Genomic DNA, 27547 nt, shown 5'->3' on the forward strand with positions numbered 1-27547 from the left:
TTTACCCATGTTGACGATTACAGGCCTCTCTAATCGTTTCAAGTAGGAGAACCTGCACAATTGGTGGTTGACTAAATACTTATTTGCCCCACTGTATAGCTTTACTTCTCTTTACTGTGCTTTTAATCTTTGATCTTTTTAATATCTCTTTTTTTTAATGATTATTTTGTTCGTACTGTGATTCAATCTCTCTTGTGAAGCGTCTTTGCTTGGCTTGAAAAGCGGTCTAGAAATAAATGTATTATTATTATTATTAAAAATTAATGTATGCCCTGTAAAGTGCTCCAGAAGGCCCTATCTGTGACGAGTTGCATGCTGCATTTCACATGTCTACATACGGAAATCAGCAAAACCATCCAATACAACAATTTGAATTGCAGCTTTGTGCCTCTCAGCTGTATGTGTGGGAGGCTTCGACCAGCACAGAGAACACTCGCTCCTTCTGCTCCTCTTGCAGTCTATTTTGGCTTTATGTGCCAGTCACAGACTAATATGCTTTAATGTTTGCAGCAGGTGAAGCTCAGCAATCTGCGTCTTATTACTGTGTGTCTAATGTGCTTTCACGCTATTAGCGCGTTTAATGACAGGATCATGTCAGAGCTTAGCTTCAAATTGATTGTTACACAAGAGAGTTCTTTTGAAGTAAGCTCGAAACACGCTTGTTGTCAAATACACTCACCCACATGAGCTTTGCTGCCTCTTCTGTTATGTTACAGAAGAAAATACGGTACACAATAGGGGAAATCTTGATTTTGAGTGAATGTTGATGATTTTCAGATGTGGTCAATGATTAAATACATTTAAATGAGCCATCTAAAATGCTCCTTTGCTCCTGTTCTTTAGTTCCAGGCATGCTTTGTGAGCGACATCAGGAATTCTTTCAGTTCCCACATAAAACAATCGTTCAGTGTGCCGTTCTTGTCGACTTCAGAAGTGTTGCTCTCGGAGCTGGCTGCTCGACTTGTTTCCGTTTCGCATTCATTCTTATGTCGCTTAGACAGCTGCCGCCTCTTCTTTTTCTATGAAGTTAAAGTACAACTGTGTTATATGATGTGACAGTGGTGCTTCAAAGCACGAATGTCCAAGATCATGTATTTCATCATCTTTCTTCCTTCACTGTGGTTGACAAACAAATTAATCTTAGTCAAATCATGAGTTAACTCGTTCGTTTCATGATGTCTTACATGAGCCTTAGGATTTGGACTAATGTGAGTGTCTGCTAATGTAATCTGATGACATGTACTGAGAATATACGTATGAGGCAAGAAGAGCTCACGTGGCTGCTATTAATCAGCTATTAATAATTTAAACAGCAAGGACATTTCCAAATCTTTGATCAAATTCGGCTTGTACTAATTAATAAACTAAAACTTGCTCATGTCTTTTTTTTTCTTTTACATTTTAATAAGACCACACATATTCACAAGGAATGCTTGACAACGAAAGTGTACTATCTAGGCCGTACAATTCATTAAGTTAATAAGCGGAGATAGTTAGGTAGTTGTTGATTTTTTTTATTTATTTTTTAATAATTTTTATTTTTAATTTTTTAATTTCCACACACGAACACAAAATACAATACTCCCCTCGAGGGAGCAATTACCACACCCGACCGACTAAGGAGAAATCACAACTGAACAACTCACCCAAGTAGAGAAAAAAAACCAAAAAGCATAAACACATAAAACTAAGTGTGCACCATATGAGCCTGTGTTTCACCTCGATTATATTGAGTCAAAGTTCCATTTTGTTCAAATTTTCACCTGTATGTCAGCCACTTCCCCCAGTTTTTCCAAAACAAGTTCTCTTTTATCTTCCGCCTATATGTTAGCCGTTCCATCTCAAGTATTCTATCCACTATTGACAGCCATTGTTCATATGTTGGAGATTCAGTTCTTAGCCAGTTCTTGGTTATGTCCTTCTTCCCAGCCACAAGGAGAATTTTCACAATGTAATGGTCAGCCTTTTGTAAAAAATCCTCGAAAAGTCCTCAATATAACACCTGACAGGATTTGGGGATCGTGTATCCCAATATATCGCAGAGAACTGAGTGAGCTTTCTCCCAGAATGGTTGTATATTTCTGTATGTCCAAAATATGTGTGTATGATGTAGATTCATAGCTTTGCACAATCTCCAGCAGAATTGTTGGTTTTTCATTTGCTTACTTTTAATTTTTGGTGTAATGAAATATCGAATTAGACTTTTCCAACTGAATTCCTTCCATTTAGGAGATTGTGACGTTGATAAATGTGATTGCCACATATTGTTCCATTTCTTCTCCGGTATCAGTTCACCCAGCTCTCTTTCCCATTTCATTTTCACGTACAGTGTTGAATCATTTGCGGAATCTCTCAAAATACTGTATATAGTAGACACAGTTTTTGGGATAACATTGTCATAGGATTGCATTAGCAGGCGTATTATTGGTTGTACTTTGTCCTCGCTTATTTTAATATCTTTATTGTAATAATCACGTATTTGCAGATATCTAAAAAAAAATTTTTGATTAGCAAGATTGTATATATTTTTCAATTCTTGGAAACTTTTTATTTCTCCCCTTTTAACAACCTTACATATAGCTGTAATTCCCTTATCTGTCCATGTCTTGAACCCCTCATCCAGGTTTCCCGGTAGGAATTTATCATCAAATGCTATCAGACCTATTTCTTTACCTACTGTATCTTTAAGTGCTTCACTATGGAGTACCATATATTTAATGTAAAGGATACCACCACATTGGCAGCACAATCCTCGCTTTTTTGAGTTGGGTTATCGTGCTGTCCAGTTCTTGATTGTATCGAGTATTTCAATGAGTTAACTTCCATATCCTTCCATTTCGCTATATATCCCTCATTACACCAACCAATCAAATATCTCGACTGTGCGGCTTGGAAGTAGTGTTTCAAATTTGGAAGCGCCCATCCACCTTTATCTTTACTTATTTGTAATGTAGTGTATCTTATTCATGGCCGTTTACCTTCCCATAAAAATCGGGATATGGCCTTATCCCACTTGACAAATTAGTCTTTTGGAATATTTACTGGCAAGGACAAAAATAAAAAAAATAGACATGGCAAAATATTCATCTTTACAACGTTCACTCTATCACATGAACCCAGTGGGTAGGTAAACCACCTTTCCATATCCTCCTTTATGATCTTATCTATTTTTGGATAATTACTTTCATATAGTTTCGAAAAATATTTTGTTATTTTTATGCCCAAATACTTAATTGATTTTGCATCCCAATTTATTTGCCATTTTCTTAGTTCTTGAGATAGTAAGTCATTGAAGATAAGGAGTTGGGTTTTGAGTATGTTTATTTTATAACCATAAGCAAACCAAATGTATTCAGTATTTGTGAAAGGTGTAGAAACGAGTCATTTGGGTTCTTTAAATAAATTATAATATCGTCTGCAAATAGGCTTACTTTATGTTCATGGCCCTTAACTATCACCCCTTCTATTGCTGTATCTTGTCTTATCAAGTTGTTGATTTTTAAGGGCAAATTCAGTTCCAGTTAAACTGCATGGCTGTAAACAGGCAGATTACGTCGCAATCGCTATCATCTCTCAAACTCACAATAATATGAATTGATCCCAATAACTTAATCGTTGAAAAAAAGTCCCTTTATAAACAGATGTAACCTAGTACTTAATTAAATAACATATTGACCATGAAACATACACTGAGGTATAGAAAAGATAACTGCAGTCAGTATGAAGAAAGTCAAGATCATGCAAGATTCATGCAGTGGAGATTCGGTGTTTGAGCACAATCTTGTTCTGGAAGCATTTTGACCTTTAAATTAATCAGACTTTTAATTTGATTTCCCTAAGTAGGTGAGTGGTTAGCTCGTTTGCCTCACAATTGAGTGGTTTGGGGTTTGAATCTTGGCCTCTGTGTGGAGTTGATGTATTTTCCTCCATGCCCGTTTGTGTTTTTTATGGGTACGCCAGTTTCGTCCCATTTTTCAATGCCATTTATTTTGGTTTTATTTTGATGACTTTAAAATGTCTATGGATGTGAATGTTAATGGTCATTTGTTTGTCCAAGCCTCATAGTCATATTGTTTTTACCAGCGTCCATCTATTTTCTGTTCCGCATACTCACTAACTAGGACCAGTCACCAATCACAAAACGCAGCCTGACACAATCTTTTACATTTACATTTACACTGATATAGAGTGGAAATTAAAGTCAGGGAGCTGCTAAACTAACTGTGATTATTAAAAAGATAATAATGACAAGTGAGGGGAAAAAACATTTTTCAAGTAAACAAAATATGTGTTGTGGCTTTTATTCATTAGAGTGCATCCCACCAGCAGTTTATGTGACAGCTTAGTGACAGAGGAAGAGAGTGATGAGAACATAACCTCCTTGGTGTATATAACAAAGGCAGTAGCTATCTAAATGACACTCTTACTATTTCTCTCCATCGTTCACGCTCCTTGTTCCTCTCACTCACACTGTGCAACCCATCTGTTTGAAGAACTTCAATAACATGTCCTCTTGTAGCCCCTTTTCCAAAATTACAGATTGTTTCAGTCTTTTATTTTATGTCCTCCACACCACACATGGAAAAAAATGTCATCTTCAAGTACTTTATAAAATGTCAATGCATCTTTGTGATCTGAGAAACTAATTTCTTTGCAAATGTATTCTCGCGGATAATTCTTTTAACGCCACTGGACCGCCTCACAGTTACGTATTGGATGAAGGGAGCGTGTCTACTTCATTTGGAGTGGAGCACTCGAAATAGGTTGTTCATTGCTTCTGGCCTTAGATTGATTCAATAGGAGTAGGTTACACAAGCCTTTTTAATCCACCAGTGTATGTATCAGCGGGGAAACTGGACACAAAGTGTATGGTTTTGGTTCATATCACAGTTCTGTGGTTGGCTCAGTTTACGTTGATTATTAGGAAAATCAATTCAGTTGGGTTTACACTGAGGGAATGAGACAGTCCAATATTTGACCCATAACAGTCTGAGGTTAAATATAGAGATTTTTTAAGATATTAGAAAGTACAGATATCTCTACAAATTTAAGGGGTAAACATGAAAAGTCTTAAAGAAAAAAAAAATCACTCAAGTAAAGTACTTGATCAATTTACAGGTGCAGCATGGTTTAGGCTGATTTACAGTGCCTTGCAAAAGTATTCGGCCCCCTTGAACCCTGCAACCTTTCGCCACATTTCAGGCTTCAAACATAAAGATATAAAATTTTAATTTTTTGTCAAGAATCAACAACAAGTGGGACACAATCGTGAAGTGGAACAAAATTTATTGGATAATTTAAACTTTTTTTAACAAATAAAAAACTGAAAAGTGGGGCGTGCAATATTATTCGGCCCCCTTGCGTTAATACTTTGTAGCGCCACCGTTTTGCTCCAATTACAGCTGCAAGTCGCTTGGGGTATGTTTCTATCACTTTTGCACATCGAGAGACTGACATTCTTGCCCATTCTTCCTTGCAAAACAGCTCAAGCTCAGTGAGGTTGGATGGAGAGTGTTTGTGAACAGCAGTCTTCAGCTCTTTCCACAGATTCTCGATTGGATTCAGGTCTGGACTTTGACTTGGCCATTCTAACACCTGGATACGTTTATTGATAAACCATTCCATTGTAGATTTGGCTTTGTTTTGGATCATTGTCCTGTTGGAAGATAAATCTCCGTCCCAGTCTCAGGTCTTGTGCAGATACCAACAGGTTTTCTTCCAGAATGTTCCTGTATTTGGCTGCATCCATCTTCCCGTCAATTTTAACCATTTTCCCTGTCCCTGCTGAAGAAAAGCAGGCCCAAACCATGATGCTGCCACCACCATGTTTGACAGTGGGGATGGTGTGTTCAGGGTGATGAGCTGTGTTGCTTTTACGCCAAACATATCGTTTTGCATTGTGGGCAAAAAGTTCAATTTTGGTTTCATCTGACCAGAGCACCTTCTTCCACATGTTTGGTGTGTCTCCCAGGTGGCTTGTGGCAAAATTTAAACCAGACTTTTTATGGATATCTTTGAGAAATGGCTTTCTTCTTGCCACTCTTCCATAAAGGCCAGATTTGTGCAGTGTACGACTGATTGTTGTCCTATGGACAGACTGTCCCACCTCAGCTGTAGATCTCTGCAGTTCATCCAGAGTGATCATGGGCCTCTTGGCTGCATCTCTGATCAGTTTTCTCCTTGTTTGAGAAGAAAGTCTGGAAGGACGGCCGGGTCTTGGTAGATTTGCAGTGGTCTGATGCTCCTTCCATTTCAATATGATGGCTTGCACAGTGCTCCTTGAGATGTTTAAAGCTTGGGAAATCTTTTTGTATCCAAATCCGGCTTTAAACTTCTCCACAACAGTATCTCGGCCCTGCCTGGTGTGTTCCTTGGTTTTCATAATGCTCTCTGCACTTTAAACAGAACCCTGAGACTATCACAGAGCAGGTGCATTTATATGGAGACTTGATTACACATAGGTGGATTTTATTTATCATCATCGGTCATTTAGGACAACATTGGATCATTCAGAGATCCTCACTGAACTTCTGGAGTGAGTTTGCTGCACTGAAAGTAAAGGGGCCGAATAATATTGCACGCCCCACTTTTCAGTTTTTTATTTGTTAAAAAAGTTTAAATTATCCAATAAATGTTGTTCCACTTCACGATTGTGTCCCACTTGTTGTTGATTCTTGACAAAAAAAATAAATTTCATATCTTTATGTTTGAAGCCTGAAATGTGGCGAAAGGTTGCAAGATTCAAGGGGGCCGAATACTTTTGCAAGGCACTGTATATTTGACGCATTGAATGTTCCGTGTGGAAACTGTCACATTCTGCTGCTGGTCAGATTTTGTTTTGTTGCAAAGTGTGGGAGCGTTCCTGACGTCGCACCTGTTAAGCCAATTTCAGCTCATCAACATTAGTACATAAACTACAGCTGAAAGGAATACAGTGGTACCTTGACATACGATCGCGTAGACACACGATCTTTTCGACATCCGACATAAAATTTAACTCCCCATTTGTTTCTACATACGACGACATGCTCAAAATACAACGACATACGAACTTTCGGCAGATTTTCTTGTGAGAGAAATCAACACAGGTTTCAAAAAGGTTGGTACAGGTGGTGAAACAAGGAAAAAGGTCACACTTACCAGTGAAGTGATGAAGTGATGCAAATTACAGAAAATTTTGAGCATGGGGTGGGCATCCGTGAACTGGCTCAACAATACATCTCACCGGTCCTCCTCCGACCACCGTTCGCCAGTCTTTATAAGTTAAGGTGACAATTATTATTGTGGAAACATCGCCAAAGGAATCGCCAGCTTCGTCATGTTTTTATTCATTTATTTCACAACTTCTCCAACACAAAACGCCTACTGTCCGCCGCAGTTGACGGTGTTTTCAAGAAAACATTGAAAGTGAAAGTAAGCTCTCAACCTTACCACTCCCTCTCTCTGTCAAGTCAGCTGCAAGGTGCGTTCAGGTACAGCAAAAAACGTCCGCCACATTGGAACCCGATTCGTTACATTATTACAGGAATTATTGTTATTATTTTTATTACTATTATTATTATTATATTATTATTCCAATTTTTATTTATAATTTATTTGCTTTGCTATGTGTAATTGCCATTTGTAATAGTACCAGCAGTATTTAAGGATTAATGTAGGTTTTTGGGCTGTGGAACGAATTAATGGAATTATTATGTATTCTTATGGGAAAATCCTGCTGGACATACGACCATTTCGACTTACAAACAAGGTCCTGGAACGAATTAACTTCGTATATAGAGGTACCACTGTACTCGAGTAACTCGAGTTTAAAAATTGATCCAAATAATTTAATTTGCCTCGAGAAATTGTTTAATTTTGCCAGCTCTACGCATCACGTTTTGCCCGGACTACTTGTAATGCGGGACAATGTGCTGACGTCACGTACATACCGGGATAAAACAGCGGCGGTGGATATATTTGATTTTAACAATGCATGGATATAGAGATAACGATGAAGAAGCCGACGAAAGCCAAGAGAAAAGCACCAAGAAAAGGCATAAAAAGTCAAAAGTGTGTGAGCATTTCAAGCTGGAAACCAAGGTGAACCATGTTTCATGGATTCACTGTAATACAGCGCTTGTATAACAATACCCATGCCTAGCCCTGGCTACCCGCAGCCCCCGCCGACGCTTCTGCACCGCTAGTTGGACCCCTCTACCGATGACCTCCCCCGGGCCGAAACCCGGATCGGGCGCCACCACGCAACCCGCCCACCTAGCCCCCGCACCGCCTTGAAGTTAACGTAGCGCTATTAAATAAGATTAAAGTTACTGTACCTTGCTAACGTAACGTTAGCCCTGCAGAGGGCTAAGCTGCTATGATTCATGACTACTGTCGATGCGTGACTAACGTTCCTTTCATACAGGCTTTATATAATCTGTGAAAAAACACACTGCGCTGTCGAGTGATGAGGGTGTAGAATAAAATTTAATAAAGATAACCAAGATGTTGTCAATTTGAGCTTAGTAGTCATTGATGGATAAAACAATTAGCACTTGAGCAGGTATACAACAGGTATCCTACATTTGTTTTGAACACTGCAAAAACTCAAAATCGTATACAATTTACACTTAAAACTTAAATACTTAAAAATAGCTTAACACAAATGGAAATTCAATTGAAACACATAGGAAAAACACCTAACGTTTTACATTATATGTGTTATCAAGCGTAATGACATTTTAGGTGAGAAATTATATATTTTTTTTATAAGATCTAAACATTTTTGAGTGAAAGCAGTGATTTTTCCTTTTTCTAGTCACATCTGAGAAGCAATCGTTGGATGTTTTCAACAATGTACATCGAAAATACATTTACTGTCTGAAAATGATTTAATATTAGGTCAAATGTCTTGTTTTCTCGTGTGTTTATAATTGCTCTTTACCTTAAAAAAATGTTTTATCCGATTACTCGATTAATCAATAGAATTTTCAGTCGAATACTCCATTACTGAAATATTCGATGGCTGCAGCCCTAATATAAACACAGGTGATCCAGAGAAAGGTGCCGAGATATTGACTTGCTGGTCATCATTTGACACCTGTTATTCTTGAGTGTCTTGCATTTGGTAGATTCTTCATCTGCCGCCCTTGTTCTGACATTCCCTACCAGGCACGTGCAGAGGGGGGAGTGGAGGATGCTTGAGCACCTGCCCCTTTGCACCTTTTGACTGGGCTTTTTTTTGTGTTTGTTTGTTTGTTTGTTTGTTTGTTTGTTTGTTTGTTTGTTTGTTTGTTTGTTTGTTTGTTTGTTTGTTTGTTTGTTTGTTTGTTTGTTTTTGTGCGTATGTGTGTGCTGGCCGATTGTGCAGGCACGCCACCGAGTACTTTACTTGAACACCGAAAACACCTTAAAAATTAAAAAAATAAAATAAAAAAGCCGTCTGTGTGCCGCTAAGCCGACACATAACTCCCCCCCCCCCTCACCCCTGCACACTGTTCCTCTGTGACCTGGATGTGTGGTGAGGAGTGTGAGGACATCTGGTGGTTGAAAACAAAAGGGTGTAACCCTATTAAACCGTGTTCGAGCAAATACTGTCTTGAACATTTTACACCAGGTTTATTGTGGGGATTTTTTTTTTTTTTAAAGTACCTAATTTTCTTATATTGTTTTCTACTTTAATAATTAGTTATCCCTCATTCCATGGCTATTGCGATCCGTGTCTCTACTCGCTATAGGCAACCGTATTTGTCCGTTCTCTTCACGTTATCTAGAAAGGTACACATCTTTAAGTTCTCTAATAATGAAATAATAGTTTTGAAAAGACTGTGCTGATGGTGGCTCAGTGAACAGCAGATGTGGTTTGTTCTCAGATGAACAAGTTGAGGAAATAAGTTTTCATATAGAGGTTGAAGGAAGAAAAGAGGCAAAGATTGACTGAATCACAGCCAGAAAGTGTTGATGTCAGTGTTGATTTCTATTCACTATTCTCCCCTTTCAATTAAAGTCCGTCACAGTCACAGCCAATTATACTGTAAAGCTGGTTAAACTGGAAGTTATGTTGTTGTAAAGTGTATTAAATTTTTGTTCATGTGCCCCTTTGGCTCAATGAGCACCTGCCCCTCCATCGGTCTCTGCACGGCCCTGTTCTCTACATTGTGCAGGTATTTTAGTGTATTTCTTTTGGTTGTCTTATTGGCTGTCTGCCAACCTCTTAGGGTAGTGTTATTAATCCCTGTTGTTCTATTGTCACGGACCCATTTTGTTATTCCCCCTTTTCTACGATCGTGTTTATTTTTGTTTTTTTTTAATAAACCCTTGAAGGTATCCCTCAGTTGTTGTCTGCTTTGAGTTCCAACCTTGTTTCCGCGTTGAGATGCACAGAGTTCATTCGGTATGCGCTTTTCAGAATGTATACTCTGCTCCTATGCGCAGCTCCGTGCGGCTGTCCTCCATGGTGAAACAAATATTCTCCCACACTACAGAGGGCAGTGTGTCTACGGCATACGAGCAACTTTATACTACTGTATAAAAGAAATAGAGAATCAATTTTTTTGCATCATGGGGAAGCTTGTGGCTCTCATCAAAAAGAAACGACTAAAGTGTAAAAAACAACTAAAGAGAGGGGGAAAAAGAAGGAACAACTTTTTTGCTATTTAATGGCATTGTCATCCCAGTGGTCTTTTCGTACTGCTGAAGCTCTGCAATTAGTAGTTTTTCCACAGGACTTGATGAATCCTCTCCGCCCCCTCCACTCACCGCTGCCAATAGCAGCTCATACTCCATTGCGTCTCCGCACGGAAACGACTGCTAGATTTAAAAATTTCGGCAGATACGCATTGTGGAAACCTGACGCGTTTGTGCGCCGCGCGGAAAGAGGTGGTCTCTGCGATGGAGTTATTTTTTCCCGTGAAGCCATGCGGACCATGCGGATGCGTGAGGTATAAACCAGCCTTTACTTCCCTCTGTTATTTATCTTACCTTTTTAATTCACAATCAACTTTAAGAGTGACAAAATTCCAATAAACCCAAAGTTGTGCTCCACACTGTCAGCATTGCTGACTTCAGCCAAGAGGTGCCTGCTGTGTCTTGCAGTTCTGGCACTGCTAGACTCTTGCTGCCTTTGAATGCAGCTTCAAAGCCTACTCAAGGTCTCTTCTTCCCTCTAGCTCTTTGCTGTGTTGCTTACGTCCTTGCGTCCTCTCTACCCGCTGTGTCCTCTACACAGCAGCCGATCGTCCTCCGACGGAGCCTGCTAGTCGGCCCTTTTGACCTAGGCGAGCACCGCAGCGCCACAGGCCATTGAAGTCAATAGTGAAAAGTTGGAAATATTGAAAGAGAAGAAGCAGTCCGGTATATTTTGTATCAGCAACGTAACAAAACTATTGGTTCCTGAAAACAATTTGCATGACTGCTGTAATTGTAGCTCAACGCAGGTTCGAACATCTGATTGGACCTCATCTATTATGGTTCGTAGAGGCGGAAGTAAGTTGGGACCCCGAAGCAGACAACTCAATACAATACAATAGCTATTGAACTCAAAAAAAAAATATGAAGATGTAAAGGAAGTAACAAACAGGGTCCGTGACAAACAGTAGATGGGGATCTAAAGAACCCAAGGGTAACTGAGGCGATGGGCACGAGTTAAAAATGAAGCAAGCCACTCAATACCAACATTAGTCAGAGGATACAAAACTAGAATGGCAACAAGCAAAAATAAAAAACAAGACCAAATGCGCATCAAATGAAAGAAGAGAAAAAGATACAAGAATACAAATTGGCAATGGCGGCCAGCAACGTAACATTTTGGCACCTTTCTCTTGGGTCGCCTGCGTTTAAAGATTCTGCTGACCAGATGAGACACAGGTAAACAGGGAACTGTCCACCGCCACACACCTGGCCTCTGTAATGCAAAACACAATCAGATTAGCAGCAGAATGTGACATCATCAAATCATGTAACTTCATTTTTTGTCGTCTTTTTTGTTATATGTGAGTGAGAAAAGCAGTGATGGCCACTGGGGAAAGTGCAATAGACCACTCAACCAGAACTGGAAGTGAAGCTGGCCCGTGGTTTATGACTTCCAATATATAATATTTCGACATTACAAATAATGCATAGTAATCTATGCACAGAAAAATAACAAGTTGTTACACAGTAGACATCTTTACTTCCTATTTACATATTTATTGGCTTCTAAAAGTGTTTTTACATACACAAATTTACACTTGTTGTGACGTAACTACTGTGTTAGCTTAGGTTAGAAATAGCCTATTAGTGTGTTCACACTGGACGCAAAGGGACTTGTGGCCTTGTATAACTGCGTTTGATGGCAAAATCTGTATACACTCACAATTGGTGCTGATAAAGCAAAGTTGCATGTAATTAGCTCAAAAATATGTGTAATTGACACTTAAAAAAAGCTATATTGTTTAATTTACTTTTCCCTCCCACATTCATATGACAGTTTATGACCACACAATATTGACTTAATATCCTATGGAAAATTTAAAAGATACTGAATACGACAATTTCATTTTTGAAGGGAACGGTTTACAATTTTTTTCATGAAAGAAAAAGATGAACCTCTAGTATGTGACTCTTGCATCTTTTTACACCTGAGTTGCACCTGGCTCACACATGATGGTGTGCCAAATGTTCTTTCACACTGTGGCCACCTGTCTACTCTAGTGCTCTACAGGATACACTGTGGATGTGTGTGTGCAAATGATGTTTATTGGTGAATGTTTACCTCGAAAGACAGATGGAGTAACAGAACACAAATCTCATTTCCATCCTGCTGTCCACTGGCCCTCACGCTTTACTTGTGATACTATCTGGGTGTTCCCAGCATTCTATCTGCATGGTTCCTGGAATCAGACCACCTGATTCTGCTTTGCTTCCTCCCATCCCACTCCCCGGCACCTTATTAAGCCACACGTGCACAGACCCGTCCCAAGAGGACTGCTTGTCAGGTGATCTGCTCTCAGATAACCTGAAACAGGTTGTTCAGGGCCAGCTCAGAGAAATGTGTCTGGATAAACAGCATATTGTTTACAGTCAATGAACCACATCTGCCTCTGTTGTACAGATTCATAAAATTACATCACAAAGTCTGCTGGGAAGTGTGTGTGTTTCAGCAAAAATGCACCGCACACAACTACACTGGTTTTCCACTTGGACTCTGCCTTCTTCAGAAATACTAAAATCATGTGTTTTTTTACTGCTTTGTTAAGTCATGTCCATGTAAAGGTTTAGATATTGCATGTACCCTAAGTAGTCTGTCCTAATGAGGACACGTGCTATAGAAAGAAAATTGATGGATTTTACTCACACATTAAACTCATGAAGTTGGCTAGCTTCAAGTTTTAAAGACTTTTTCACAACTCAAGCACTTTATCCTGTGCAAAAACTGCTGTTGCATTATAGGCTATAAAAACCCAATGCCCCGTAGGAAATAACAGAAGTTAAAAAGGTACTGAAACATAAAACCTCAATTATCGCTACACAGGTCATCTATAAATAATGGTTTAACATTCATATGCCGTAAAGGTTAACTGCTGAAAGCATTAAAGAAAAAACATATATAATGTAGTGTATATATTGAGGAGCAGAAGTATTTGCACTCATTGTGATTTTGCAAGTTCACCCACTTAGAACATAGGTCTGAAATTTCAATCATAGATGCAATTCCACTGATAGAGACATAATCTAAAAAGAAAAAATCCAGATCTCACATTGTATGATTTTTCAATATTTTGTTTTTCAATATTTTGTAATTTTGTTTATTTACTGGGGAGTGGGGATCATAAGTATTTGTACCCCTGGGGAAATCGGTGCTAATATTTAGTGCAGAAGCCTTTGTTTGCAATTACAGAGGCCAGGCGCTTTCTGTATTTCTTCACCAGGTTTTAACATATGAAAACAGAAATTTTGGCCCGTTCCTCCACACAAATCTTCTCTAGATCTGTCATGTTTCAGGGCTATCCTTGAAATCTTTGGGCTCCCTCCAAAGATTTTCTATTGGATTGTGGTCTGGAGACTGGCTAGGCCACTCCAGAACCTTGATATGCTTTTTATGCAGCCACTCCTTGGTCAGCTTGGCTGTGTGTTTCGGATCATTGTCATGTTGGTATATCCAGCCACGACTCATTTTCAAGTCTATGATTAAGAGTAGGAGGTTGTGGTTCAAAATCTGGCGTTACATTTCACCATTCATCCTCTGCTTTATATACTACAGTCGTCCTGTCCCCGTTACCAAAAAGCAGCCCCAAACCTTGAAGTTTCCACCCCCATACTTCACAGTGGGGATCTTGGGATTGCACCAAAAAGTTCTACTTTGGTCTCATCTGACCACATGAGTTTCTCCCATGACCCCTCCACATCATTCAGATGGTCCCTGGCAAACTTCAGAGGGCCTTCACATGTATTGGCTTCAACAGGGGAACCTTTGAGTAATGCATAATTTTAAACCATTGCACCATAGTGTTCTACTGCCAGTTGCCTTTGAAACTGTGCATCCAGCTCTTTTCAGGTCATTGACCAGTTCCTGCCGTGTAGTTCTAAGCTGAGCCCTCACTTTTCTCATCATGAGTGATGCCCCATGGGGAGTGATTTTACATGGAGCCCCAGTCCGAGGTAGGTTGTCAGTCATGTTTAGCCTTTTCCATTTTTTAACAACTGCTGCAACTGTTTATTTATTCTCACCAAGCTGTTTTCCAATTGACCCATAACCTTTTCCAGCTTTGTGGGGCTCAACATTTTTGTTTTCTGGTGTCTTTCGAAAGCTCTTTGGTCTTGCCCAGTCGCAGTTCGATTATGACTGACTGTGGGGTGCACAGGTGACAATAATGAGCTAAAACGTGGTGGGTGGTTACCTCATGGGGTAAAGGTGGACTTTTTTTTAAGGTAGACTGACAACTCTTGAGTGTCATAATTATTGCTTATTCTCAGGGTTACAAATAGTTATGAAACCCCAGTAAATTACAAACAAATTACTTAAAAAATCATACAATGTGATTTCTGGATTTTTTTTAGATTATGTTTCTATGAGTGGAAATGCATCTATGATTGAAATTTCAGACCTCTACCTATTTTCTAAGTAGGTGAACTCGCAAAATCACAAGGGGTGCAAATACTTCTGATCCTCACTGAATATATATTTTAAAAAAGAAACCAATTTCAAGGCTGTGTCTTGGACATGGGGAAACTAATTGACAGAAGGATTGGAAGTCTTTTCATATTCATTCATCTTCCAAGCCGCTTATCCTCATGAGGTTCGATGGGGTGCTGGAGCCTATCCCAGCTAACTATGTGCACTAGGCAGGGTACATCCTGAATTGGTTGCCAGCCAATCGCAAGGCACAATGAGACAAACAACCATTCACTCACACACACAATCGTCCTACAAAGTATTTGGAGTGTTCAGTCGGCCTAACATGCATGTTTATGTGATGTGGGAGGAAACCAGAGTATCTGGATAAAACCCATGCAGGCATAGGGAGAACATGCAGACTCCACACAGGAAAGCCTGACTCTTAATATCAGAACTTTGAGGCGGACGTACTCACCACTCCTCCACTGTACTGTGCTCTTCACAAATCAATCTCTATTTTTGTAGGAGGACGTTAATGTTAGTGCAAAACTTTCAAATTTACCTTGTGTACATCCATGAAAATTTTAAAAATCAGGTCTGCTTTTCCAATGTTGCAACAAGTTCCATTTCAACTTCTATGATTGCTGTCACATTCATCATCATTAAAACCATCCTTCTGTGGCTGTATTTGTCAACGTAACATAAATATCAACAAAAGAAAAACCTCACAAAGCGAAACACAGTTGTGCAGCTAATCTTTCCAAATATCACTGGCAGTGCTCCTTGTGAGGCTTGCATATGTACTATTTTGTCACCGGGACCAGGTGGTTTCAGCTTTTACATGCGTCTCTATGTCATCTAGAGGTGACACTCCATCAGCCAAATGGCTTTGTCTCATTGTTGTGGTAATTTATTGATGTTTTCCTCACACGTGGATAATGGGAGAATGGCTTGAAGATTGATGAGGCAGTTCAGAGCGTGTCTGCTATTGCAGACAACCACAGTCAATGGTCAGCCAGTCATGTCAGCTCTGAGCCCCACAGCTGATTTATTTGACACACAGTCTGATGGCTTCATGAACATTGAACATGTCCAATGACAGGGTATTCATAGATTATGTGAAAAGGCTGTTTCATCTCAGTTTCAAGTTTTTATTGTCCCAATGAAGGGATGTCTTGGCATTAGATCATCTTAATGTGAAACGCTTGAAGGCAGACTTTGGGTAATGACATGGCAAACTGAGAAAGAAAATCTGCCTCATGATATGCTAACATGGTGGAAATCTAACACTGGTAGTATTCTCTGTGACAGTCAGTGACCTCTATGGGACTTTGACAGACCTGATATGATGCTCCAATTTAGTGAAATATGAAGTTATACCTGTAATTTCCGGACTACAAGCCGCTACTTTTTCCCCTTATTTTGGGTCCTGCGGTGTGTGCAATGATGCAGCCAATTTGTGCATTTTTCTGACGGCCGCCAGGGGCGCTCGAGCATGGAATGTGGTAGTGAGACACGTGGAATATATGTGTTGAGGAAGACGGTAGTTTGCACCATTACCAGTGGTTTAACTTTGTGCTTAGTGCATGAATAGAGGTGGCGAGCCCTTGTAATTGTACATACGTAGAATTGGAAGATCCACATCATTGAAAATGCTTGAAGAAATTAAAGTGGCACTCCGAGTTGAATGGGAGGCTTGGATGACCAGCAGCGAGAGATCGTTTGTCAAGACTGGCTGCATGCGAAGAGCAGCTTTTGCACGGGTCTGCTGGTGGATCCTGGCAGCGTGGAGCAGTGTGAAAAAAGTTCGCCATCACCAACGGGTTTCGAGCGACCGGTCTGCTGCGTGACAAGGAGGACGGCACAGGCTCAGGATTGAATTTGCCTGATTATGGGAGACATTGAAGGCGACAGCGAAGGAGACACTGAATATGTGTGTGACGAAGTTTATTTGAGCCTATTCATATCCGACACTGAAGGTGAAGACTTTTTGTTTTCAGTGCACAGGAAGAAGATGAAGATTGGTAACAAAGACTTTTATGTTTCTAATAACCAGCCCAGTTAGTGCTGTACTCCCGTGTTGCTGCTCTATAACTGATGTGTTGCTGGAGCTGTTAGGAAAGAAAAGTTAAGGCATGTTATTAAAATTTTGAAAACTCTTGTGTATTTCTTTGTACATATCTCATGTTACTATGTGGGCACACGCGGCTTATAGACAAGAGAAGCTTATTGTTGTGAATTCCCTGCTGTGAGGGCTGGACAACGAGCTGCCTCGCTTTGGGACAATTGTGTTGCTGCGCATGCGTATAATATTCTCAAAAGAACCGCGGTTGAGGGAAGAAGTTCGTCCTCGGCCGAGTATTAATGTGCCTGCATTCGCATAAATAACCGTGTGCGTCGGTGATAAGTAAGTTGTAATGTTCGCCACGTACACTGAAGTCATATATGTGATACTTGTGTTACTAGTTTATATTGTAGCTTGTTGCACGTTATCTCCGCTGGTAGCACCCCGCTGCTAACGTAGCATTCTAATTCTCACGTTGCGCCAGCGCGTTGTAATATATGTACAAAGTTAGACTGTATTGGATCTCTAAGTGTGCATTCAGAGTTTGATCCCATTCAATGTTCATATTTGAGATCGCTGTCAATTGTGGTCGTAGGTGACCGATTGATTTAGCTACCGAGTGCATAGCCTGCAGCTATAGCAGCTCTCTTGTTTGTAGGACTGGTCATTTATTATCGATGGTTCATTGCTTGTCCAATGCGGACATCTAGTGGTCATTTTGGTGTAACGCCTAGTTTATTTCCGCTGGAATTCATTCAATTCATTGTATTGTGAACTTTACAGGTTTATTTCACCATTATAAGTTTATTGATGTTTTTCTTAATATATTTCTTTCAGATACACAAACCACACACTCACATTAATGTCCAGATGCAATCAAAGGCACAATGGATGCAAACAACTGTAAATAAAGTTCATCAAACCAATAGAAGTTGCTGCATCTTCTCTTACCGGAGGATTAGGTCAATTATATACAGCCGGCACATTTGTCACCGAACTCCAATTCCTTACAAGTGGTCCTTCGAGCCCGGATCCTGTTTATAATTGCACTATGGCAACTTCTAGCAACTATGGAGAAGAACAACCTGCAGTTGTATCTCGTCCAATTCGGCCTCATCAACTTCCCAGACACCTACACGACTTTGTAATAGACAGCCCATCCTATCTGACCCGACGAGAGTCACCCCAGGTAATGGAGGTTGAACAAGAGGAATTTGCAGAAGATGCTTCGCTGATTGGGACAGAAGCATTGAGGCTGGAAGGGATGGAAGCACGTATGAGAGACATCGCTCGGCAAATGAGACAGCTACAGTCAGCCATGGACAGTGTCAAAGGTCAAACTCACCCTCCACGAAATCAGTTCGACTCATCATATCCTCGTCGGATTTCTAGCCTTCCTCACATTAATGGGACCACCAGAACATCCCCACTTATGGATAATCAGATGAGTTCGACATCAGCTGATGGAGGACATCGTCATCTACTAGACAACTACGAGCTTGGCCCGCCGACAACACAGTCCACACATCAGCAAGAAATCAGCTCAACGACTAAAACTGTCCGAGCTCTGCAGCCATCAGTTCAGGTAGCAGCACCTACGCTGGATCTCGGTGATCTCACTCGTCATTCAGCTGCTCTAACCGGATCAAGGCCGGAGTCTTCACAGCCATATTTAACGCAGTCTACTCATCACACCCCACTTCCTCAGAGAGTATTAACACCACCTCTACCCGTAATGCATACTGACCAGCATGTTCAGCCAATTCATCACCCAGCTCAACCAATAATAAACCGGCCTGTAGCTCCACTAACAAGGCCACCTACTCTGTATACTGCTCAGCCTGCATCTCCGCAGCCTCAAGGCACACTACAGCCATTTACCCAACAGCCGAATTATCCTCAACACGTCCAGCAGCAGATAACTTACTCACCTGGGCCGCAATTAGGATTCCAACCTCCTCCAAGACAAGTCTTCAGCACCATTCCTCAGCATCAGCCAGCGACTGATCCAGCATCTTATTCATTTCCACAAGCTGGATATCCCCCTGCTGGTCAACCACAGTTATACCAGCCTGCCTCTCAACCAGCTGCCTATTATTACCCACAGGTTGCGCCCTCTGCTGCTCAACCTACTACAGCTGCAAATAATTCCCCCTACAACAATCCTGCAACACTCAGCATGACAGAAATGGCTATTGCAGCTTCATACGGTATTCCTAAACCCAAGCTGCCATTTTTCAGTTCCGGACGGGAGAGTGACTTTATTATGCTGAAAAAAGGGCTGGATAGCTTACTTAGTCCACATAGACACCTAACTGAAGACTATAAATATCAAGTTTTACTTGATCACCTCAAACTGCCTAGTGCGTATCAAATAGCAAAGAGGTACATCCATGATCCTACACCGTACAGTAGTGCAATGGACGCTCTACAGCAACGTTATGGGCAGCCAAGACAGTTGATCCAGGGAGAACTAAAAGCCATATTGAACTCCCCACCGGTGAAACCTGGAGATTTCAAGGCTTTTGAGGACTTCTCCTCAGCTGTAAATACACTGGTGGGAATGCTAAGTCGCATGCATGGTCCCGCTCAGTCTGAGCTGCAGTGCGGTTCCCACGTTGACACTCTCCTAGCTAAACTGCCTGCTAACTACAGAGATAGCTTTGCCGAATACTGCATTAAAAGAGGGATCATCCGCAGTGGAAGCGACCAAACATACACACTACCTGACCTCGCTGAATGGCTCGATATGAAGGTTCAGGTGCTCCAGGTGTCACGACGTGCTGCAGACGGCAACTCAGCCGAGTTCAGTCACACTACACAGAAAGAGACTAAAGCAGTTAAATCACAGTGGAGCAAACCAGCTTCAGTCTACTTCAGCAGTGACTCGTCAACAGTCAAGCAACAACAGCCCTCTTCACAGAGACAGCAGACTTACTCCCAACCAAGATCAAAGAAAGATCAGTCTACAGGCAAGAAAAGAGAGCGCTTCACACCATATTGTCCATATTGCACGACCACCCAGGATCATTACCTCAACGGTTGTCCTGAGTTTGAGAAAATCACTACAGCAGAGAAAGCAGCTTGGATTAAGGACAAAGGTAAATGCTGGCGATGTGGACGTGGCCACTCACCTGAAAGTTGTACTCTAAAGAAACTGTGTTCCACGTGCAACAAACAACACCTGCTGATACTTCATGACGTCGTGGCTCAAGACCCACAGCTAAACATCCTCACTGTTAGCACTCCCACCAACGCAGTGTACCTGGATCATGCCAGCCACTCAGGACGTGTTCTTCTGAAGGTGGTACCAGTGCTGCTTCGCCACGGTAAACGAACACTGAACACGTATGCTGTGTTAGACGACGGCTCCGAGCGCACAGTGATTCTAGCTGCAGCAGCCAAACATCTTGGGTTACGTGGAGAAGAGGAGTCTCTCCAGCTAAAGACCATCAGACAGGACGTCTTGAAGCTCCAAGGAATGATGGTGTCATTTGAAGTATCTGCCAACACACAGCCACGCGTCTATCAACTCATCAGCCAAGCCTTCACTGCATCTGAGCTCCAGCTAGCAGAGCAGTCATGTCCAGGAAACAAGTTGTCAAGGAAATACAACCACCTGAAAGGGGTTCCTCTACACACGTTCACCAAAGTGCAGCCCATGGTACTAATCGGGTCCGACCACCCTCATTTAATAACTCCAATTCAACCAGTACGTGCAGGTCCTCTCGGAGCACCAGTAGCTATTTGCACTCGGCTCGGCTGGGCAATACAGGGACCCACTAACTTTCTTCAGCATTCACCTGGTGAGAGCTCTTTCCTTCACCTGTCGGTTGAGGCACCATGCCCTGACATACATAGGGATGTTCAGCGACTGTGGCAGCTCGACATTTTGCCATACAAAACCGAAAAGGAGGTGACACGATCCAAGCAGGACAAAACAGCCCTCACCATGCTGGACGAGAGAAGCATCAGTGTAACAGTGGAAGGCGTCTCAAGGTACGCAACGCCTCTCCTTCGAAAGAAGAAGATAGCTCTACCACGTGCATCACCTTCTGCTGTGATGCCTCTCCTGCGTGCTACAGAGCGGCGCCTAGCTACTAACCCTGAACTTGCAAAGATCTATAATCAAGAAATACACAAGCTGGTAGAAGCTGGGTATGTAGCGCAGATCACCAGTGAGGAAGCCACCAGATCTGTGGAATCCTGGTATATCCCACATCACTTAGTATACCACAACCAAAAGGCAAGAGTGGTATTCAACTGCTCCTTTCGCTACCAAGATGTTGCCCTGAATGACGACCTGCTACCGGGACCCTCTCTCGGACCTTCTCTGTTGGGAGTTCTACTTCGGTTTCGAGAACATACGGTTGCAATCAGTGGAGACATAAGAGCTATGTTTCACCAGGTCAGACTGCTTCCAGAGGATCGTCCACTCGTCCGCTTCATCTGGCGTGATATGGACAGAGACAGACCACCTGACATCTACGAGTGGCACGTTCTGCCATTTGGCACAGTGTGCAGTCCTTGCTGTGCAATATACGCTCTACAGCGCCACGTTCGAGAGCACCAGAATGAAGATGATGACATGCTGGAGACGGTAACCACTTCATTCTATGTGGATAACTGTCTGAAATCTCTCCGATCGCCACGACAAGCTAAAGATCTCCTGGACCGCCTGCGTGCATTCCTGGCCAAGGGTGGATTCGAGCTCAGACAGTGGGCATCCAACAAGACTGAGGTAATATCTCACCTTCCAACCACTGCACGATCAGCAATATCTGAACTGTGGCTAACTGCTGAAGGAGCTGAGCCCAAAGAGTCCACACTTGGACTGATATGGCACTGTGTGACGGACACACTAGGTTACAAATGTCAGCTTGCTGCACCCAAACCGCCTACTTTGCGGAATGTTTACAGAGTGCTTGCCTCACAATATGACCCTCTTGGCTACATCACCCCCTTCACCCCCAGAGCCAAAGTCCTGGTCCAGGCTCTTTGGGCTACAGAACGACAGTGGGATGAGCCAATCGCCAATGAGCTACTTCCAGTATGGCAGGCATGGGAAGACGAGCTCCCTCAGCTGCAAAACATCGTCTTCCCAAGGTGTTACGTCCCAGAATCTGCTGACAACGACTCAGCAGTGAAGCAGATTCACATCTTCTGCGACGCCTCCGAGAAGGCCTACGGCTCAGTGGCCTACTTGCGATCTGAGGATGCAGAGGGACGTATCACTGTGTCATTTATTATGGCCAGGTCACGTGTCGCACCCAAACGACAACAGACGATGCCCCGACTGGAATTATGTGCTGCAGTCACAGGGGCTCAACTGGCCAATGTTCTTCAGACGGAGTTAACTTCGCCCATTCAATCTGTGGTGATGTGGTCTGATTCAACAACTGTACTGAGCTGGATACAGTCAGAGTCCAATCAGTACAAGGTATTTGTTGGTACAAGAGTGACTGAAATACTCGACTTTACCACCCCAGAATCATGGAGGTATGTTAACACAGACCTGAACCCCGCTGACGATATCACACGCGGCAAGACCCTCCTCGAGCTATCCCAGCCTAACCGTTGGAGTCAAGGGCCTACGTTCCTGTACCAGTCCTCAGATCACTGGCCAGTGAACCACTCAGTGAGTAATGAAGGTCATGACGAGTTAAAATCTCAAGCTTTCTGTGGTCACATATCTATCACCAGCACAGAGGCACCTGATCCTGTTCAGTATAATACATGGGATGAACTGCTACAAGCAACCCATCGGTCCTTACATGGGGCGGCAGGTCCTTCCATGTCAGCTGCCGATCGTATTGAAATGGAGACAACGCAGCTGAGAAGGATACAAGCTGACAGCTTCCCCGAGGAACTGAAGGCACTCAAGCAGGGGAAACCAGTACATTCTAACAGCCGTTTAAGTGCTCTTAGCCCTGAATACGATCAAGTGTTGGGCCTCATTCGAGTTGGTGGTAGACTACGCAGATTGGAGGACATTCCAGAAGACAGTCTTCATCCTGTTGTCCTTAGCCCAGATCACCCGATCACACAGCTCTTGGTGAAGGACTACGACCAGCGTCTACACCATGCTGGCTCAGAGAGGGTTTTCGCTGAGATCCGGAGAAATTTCTGGATATTACGTGGGCGACAGGTAATCAGGAAACATCAGAAACATTGTGCTGAGTGTCGTAAATGGCGTAGCACCCCTGTTGCACCGATGATGGCAGACCTGCCGGCTGCTCGGCTCCGGATCAACAAACCCCCGTTCTGGTCCACCGGAGTTGACTGTTTTGGTCCCTATACAGTGAAAGTCGGAAGAAGACATGAGAAACGGTGGGGCATCATATTCAAGTGTCTTACTTCCAGATGTGTTCACCTTGATCTGCTGCCACACTTGGACACAGACTCATTCTTGATGGCTTTGCGGCGTTTCATTTCACGACGTGGCAAGCCATATGAGATTCTATGTGACAGAGGGACAAACTTCCGAGGTGGGGAGCGTGAGCTCAAGGAATCTTTGGAAGATCTCGAGCCATCACTGAGACAACAGCTGGTAAGCCAAAGTATCACTTTCAAGTTCAATCCTCCCCTCGCTCCTCATTTTGGTGGTGCGTGGGAGAGGGAAGTAAGATCAGTCAAAGCCTCCCTTCAAGTTGTACTGCGGGAGCAAGTTGTATCTGAGGAGGTGTTGTCAACCGTCCTGGTTGAAGTGGAGGGTATACTCAACTCGAAACCACTCGGCTACTCCTCTTCTGACTTGGCTGACCCTGATCCTGTAACACCTAACTTGCTGTTGATGGGGCGGCACGACGCATCGCTTCCTCAAGCAGCATACGGCTCCAGTGAACTTCTGGGGCGCCGACGTTGGAAGCACAGCCAGGTCTTGGCGGACCAGTTCTGGAGCCAATTCACCCGCAAGTACCTTCCTGACCTTCAGCGACGCCAGAAGTGGAAAAAACCAACCGTGGCTCTTGCTACGGATCAAGTGGCCATGGTAGTGGATTCTCAGCTTCCTAGAGCACTCTGGCCTATCGGGAAGGTCGTCAAAGTTCACCCCAGTCAAGACGGGACAGTTCGTACAGCAGACATTGACATTAAGGGAACAGTCTACACTCGTCCAGTTACCAAGTTGGTACTGCTTCCAGAGATGCCTAATGACCGGGACATTGGAGTCCCCTAATCACAGCAAGTACTTGTACCTTTTTACACATTCAGGAATGAATGTGGGGGCGGCTGTTGTGAATTCCCTGCTGTGAGGGCTGGACAACGAGCTGCCTCGCTTTGGGACAATTGTGTTGCTGCGCATGCGTATAATATTCTCAAAAGAACCGCGGTTGAGGGAAGAAGTTCGTCCTCGGCCGAGTATTAATGTGCCTGCATTCGCATAAATAACCGTGTGCGTCGGTGATAAGTAAGTTGTAATGTTCGCCACGTACACTGAAGTCATATATGTGATACTTGTGTTACTAGTTTATATTGTAGCTTGTTGCACGTTATCTCCGCTGGTAGCACCCCGCTGCTAACGTAGCATTCTAATTCTCACGTTGCGCCAGCGCGTTGTAATATATGTACAAAGTTAGACTGTATTGGATCTCTAAGTGTGCATTCAGAGTTTGATCCCATTCAATGTTCATATTTGAGATCGCTGTCAATTGTGGTCGTAGGTGACCGATTGATTTAGCTACCGAGTGCATAGCCTGCAGCTATAGCAGCTCTCTTGTTTGTAGGACTGGTCATTTATTATCGATGGTTCATTGCTTGTCCAATGCGGACATCTAGTGGTCATTTTGGTGTAACGCCTAGTTTATTTCCGCTGGAATTCATTCAATTCATTGTATTGTGAACTTTACAGGTTTATTTCACCATTATAAGTTTATTGATGTTTTTCTTAATATATTTCTTTCAGATACACAAACCACACACTCACATTAATGTCCAGATGCAATCAAAGGCACAATGGATGCAAACAACTGTAAATAAAGTTCATCAAACCAATAGAAGTTGCTGCATCTTCTCTTACCGGAGGATTAGGTCAATTATATACAGCCGGCACATTTGTCACCGAACTCCAATTCCTTACACTTATGTATGTGCACATTTTGTTTTCCTTTAAAATGTACTGGGTGAGGCTTGTAATCAGGGGTGCCCAATAGTCCAGAAATTACGGTAATAAATGGGGACCTGTTGATTCCCGTGGTGATTATGGTCCCTGGGCTTGCGATGCACAATTGTTTGTGTCTCATTTAAGTCAATTTGTTCACCAATTTCTTAACCCTTTATAGGCCACTTTTCAAATATTTTTAATACTATGAAAAACAAAAGAACTTACCGGTAAGCGTTTTATTGAGGGCCATAGGGTTTATTTCTGTTTTTATTCATTTTAATTGTATTTTGGGTTTATGAAAATATGTACTTTTCAATCATTAAAAAATATTAAAATAATATTAAAAGATATATTCTAAACTTATATATATAATTGAAACTGTCTGTGTGTGTATGCGTGCGTGTGTGCATTCCCTATGGACTCTGAAATGGGTTGACTGATTTTCTTGAAATTTTACACATTTGTACTATAAGCGTCTGGGAGTATTCTTAGATGGGTTTGATCTCTGTAGGCCTCCATTTACCACGGAAATTTGATTCGAAACTCCAAAAATTAGCATTGACATCCCTAATTGTCAAGGCAACAGCCACAGCACATTTCAGACTATGTACCAAGTTTAACGATGATTAACACATTTGTGCCTTTGATCGTAGAGCTAACTAGGCGTCTCTGGCCAGATCAAAGCTACAAACCTGTCAATCTTTAACTTTATGTACCAAAAGCCAGCTGCACTGGTGACCAAGAAAAACAGTTTGGTCACACTGCTTAGAAGGAGGAAGTGTGAAAAGCTGCATGAGCATAAAGCAAAAAAAAAAAAAAAAAAAAAAAAAAACATCCTTTTCACTTGATTCGATCCTCTGAAAAATGGTGTGATCGGTCCAAGTACCAATCATGTGATCAGATCGGACATCTCTAATGAATACAGTGTGAACATTGTGATCCACCAAAGTCTTCCCAAACAGCTGTTCAAGTCATCTGGTAAGAATTCTTCTAGTTTTTAATTCGCAATTTATATCGCATTATATACTGCAAACCCCCCAAGGGCATTGTCAGTTTTTTCCAGTATCGTTCAGCCCTACTGCACACCCTTTTACACCGCTCACCTGTGGACCAGGTATATGCAGACTAAATGTAGCTTACAAAGATGCCCTGAGGCTGTTACTGCGTCTGCCTAGATGGTACAGCGCCAGCCAAAATATTTGTTCGTTATGGGTTACCCACCTTTAAGGTGCTATAAAGAAATGTGATGTCCAGCTCCACAAATCGGTTAAATGAATCTGAAATTAATATTTTAATGAAAATAACAGACCTTACAAAGAGCTTTAGCTATAGTTCAAAACTGTGGCACCATTGGTGCAAAAGCCTGTTTATTGTCCACTGATAGCTTGTGCCTTCTTATTTTTTTTTTTTTTTCTTATTTTTGGTCACTTTTTAAAAAAATATATTTTGTATATGGTTCATTTTACTATTACTACGTTACAGCTGCATCTCTAAGAAAGTATGTTCTATCTGCCATTCGGTTGTATTTTGTTCAGGTTAGACAAACCTGAGCAACGCCGGGCCATACTGCTAGTAATAGATAAATAAATAAATAACTAAATGAATTAATAAATAATATGCAAGTATTTTAACACCAAATATAGTTACTTGCCCTTTAAAGGGTTAAAACATGTAAACTTGTTCTTCCTCTGCCCAAAATGCTCCATCCCAACAAGTTTTAGGACCGTGTGATTCATAGTCTCATAATAAACCAGGACAGACAGGCCGATTCTGGTAAATTATAGTATGTGATTGAATTATAAGGCTTAAAGCTCCGTCTGGTCCAGCCTGTTTTTGTCTGCTCTTGCATGTGTCCTTTCCTCCCCATGGTGTCGTCTCTGCTCCAGTTACCTGTCCTCTAATGAAAACTGCATGCCAACATTTGGCAGCAGTTCCAAAAATCTTCATCTTTGGTAAAATGGGGAGGGCTGGCATGAATGAGGGAAGGATATTTCAATGTTTCTCCTCCTTTTGCGTGTCTGTGCAAAGACCCAAATCTCAGAGGACAAACTGGCAGCCAGCTTGCCTCTTCCATCTGTGACACTGACAAAGTAAATGTTACTGATAATTCTAATTGTGTCCCTGTAGCTATCCATCTGTGGGCTACTGCTTTACTAATGTCTCTTCTCAACCCCCCTACAGTCATATCCAGAATGTCACAGGTCTCTGACATAAAGGCCCTCTCCCTCCATTAAAGGACACCTGATCTCACAAAGCCTTTCACTGATGGTAAAAAAAAAAAAAAAAAAACAGCAGCATGTGCAGG

At 42.0% G+C, this 27547-nt stretch overlaps 2 protein-coding genes across 4 annotated transcripts in view; both read left to right on the plus strand.

The window, feature by feature from the left end:
* The window catches only part of gpc3 (glypican 3), a 223139-nt gene that overhangs the window by 78536 nt on the left and 117056 nt on the right, over window positions 1-27547 (plus strand). The gene's annotated exons all lie outside the window — the stretch shown is intronic.
* Window positions 10723-25464, plus strand: LOC130924437 (uncharacterized). Of its 3 annotated transcripts, none has more exons than XM_057851008.1 (2): window positions 10723-10922; window positions 17979-25464. In XM_057851008.1, exon 2 carries the CDS (start codon window positions 18193-18195, stop codon window positions 24316-24318), a length of 6126 nt encoding a protein of 2041 aa, XP_057706991.1. In that variant the 5' UTR covers window positions 10723-10922; window positions 17979-18192; the 3' UTR covers window positions 24319-25464. The 3 variants fall into 3 exon arrangements, 2 of the variants coding, with proteins under 2 accessions (XP_057706991.1, XP_057706989.1); XR_009064869.1 differs by lacking the exon at window positions 10723-10922 and having other exon boundaries at window positions 14828-24549; window positions 25045-25464; XM_057851006.1 differs by lacking the exon at window positions 10723-10922 and adding an exon at window positions 14828-17483.

Source organism: Corythoichthys intestinalis, chromosome 11 (genome assembly GCF_030265065.1).
Source record: "Corythoichthys intestinalis isolate RoL2023-P3 chromosome 11, ASM3026506v1, whole genome shotgun sequence".
NCBI classification, from domain to species: Eukaryota; Metazoa; Chordata; class Actinopteri; order Syngnathiformes; family Syngnathidae; genus Corythoichthys; species Corythoichthys intestinalis.

Bases quoted from the DNA above. Each gene is read 5' to 3' on its own strand.
- LOC130924437 (XM_057851008.1), top strand. From the start codon at position 18,193: ATGGCAACTTCTAGCAACTATGGAGAAGAACAACCTGCAGTTGTATCT.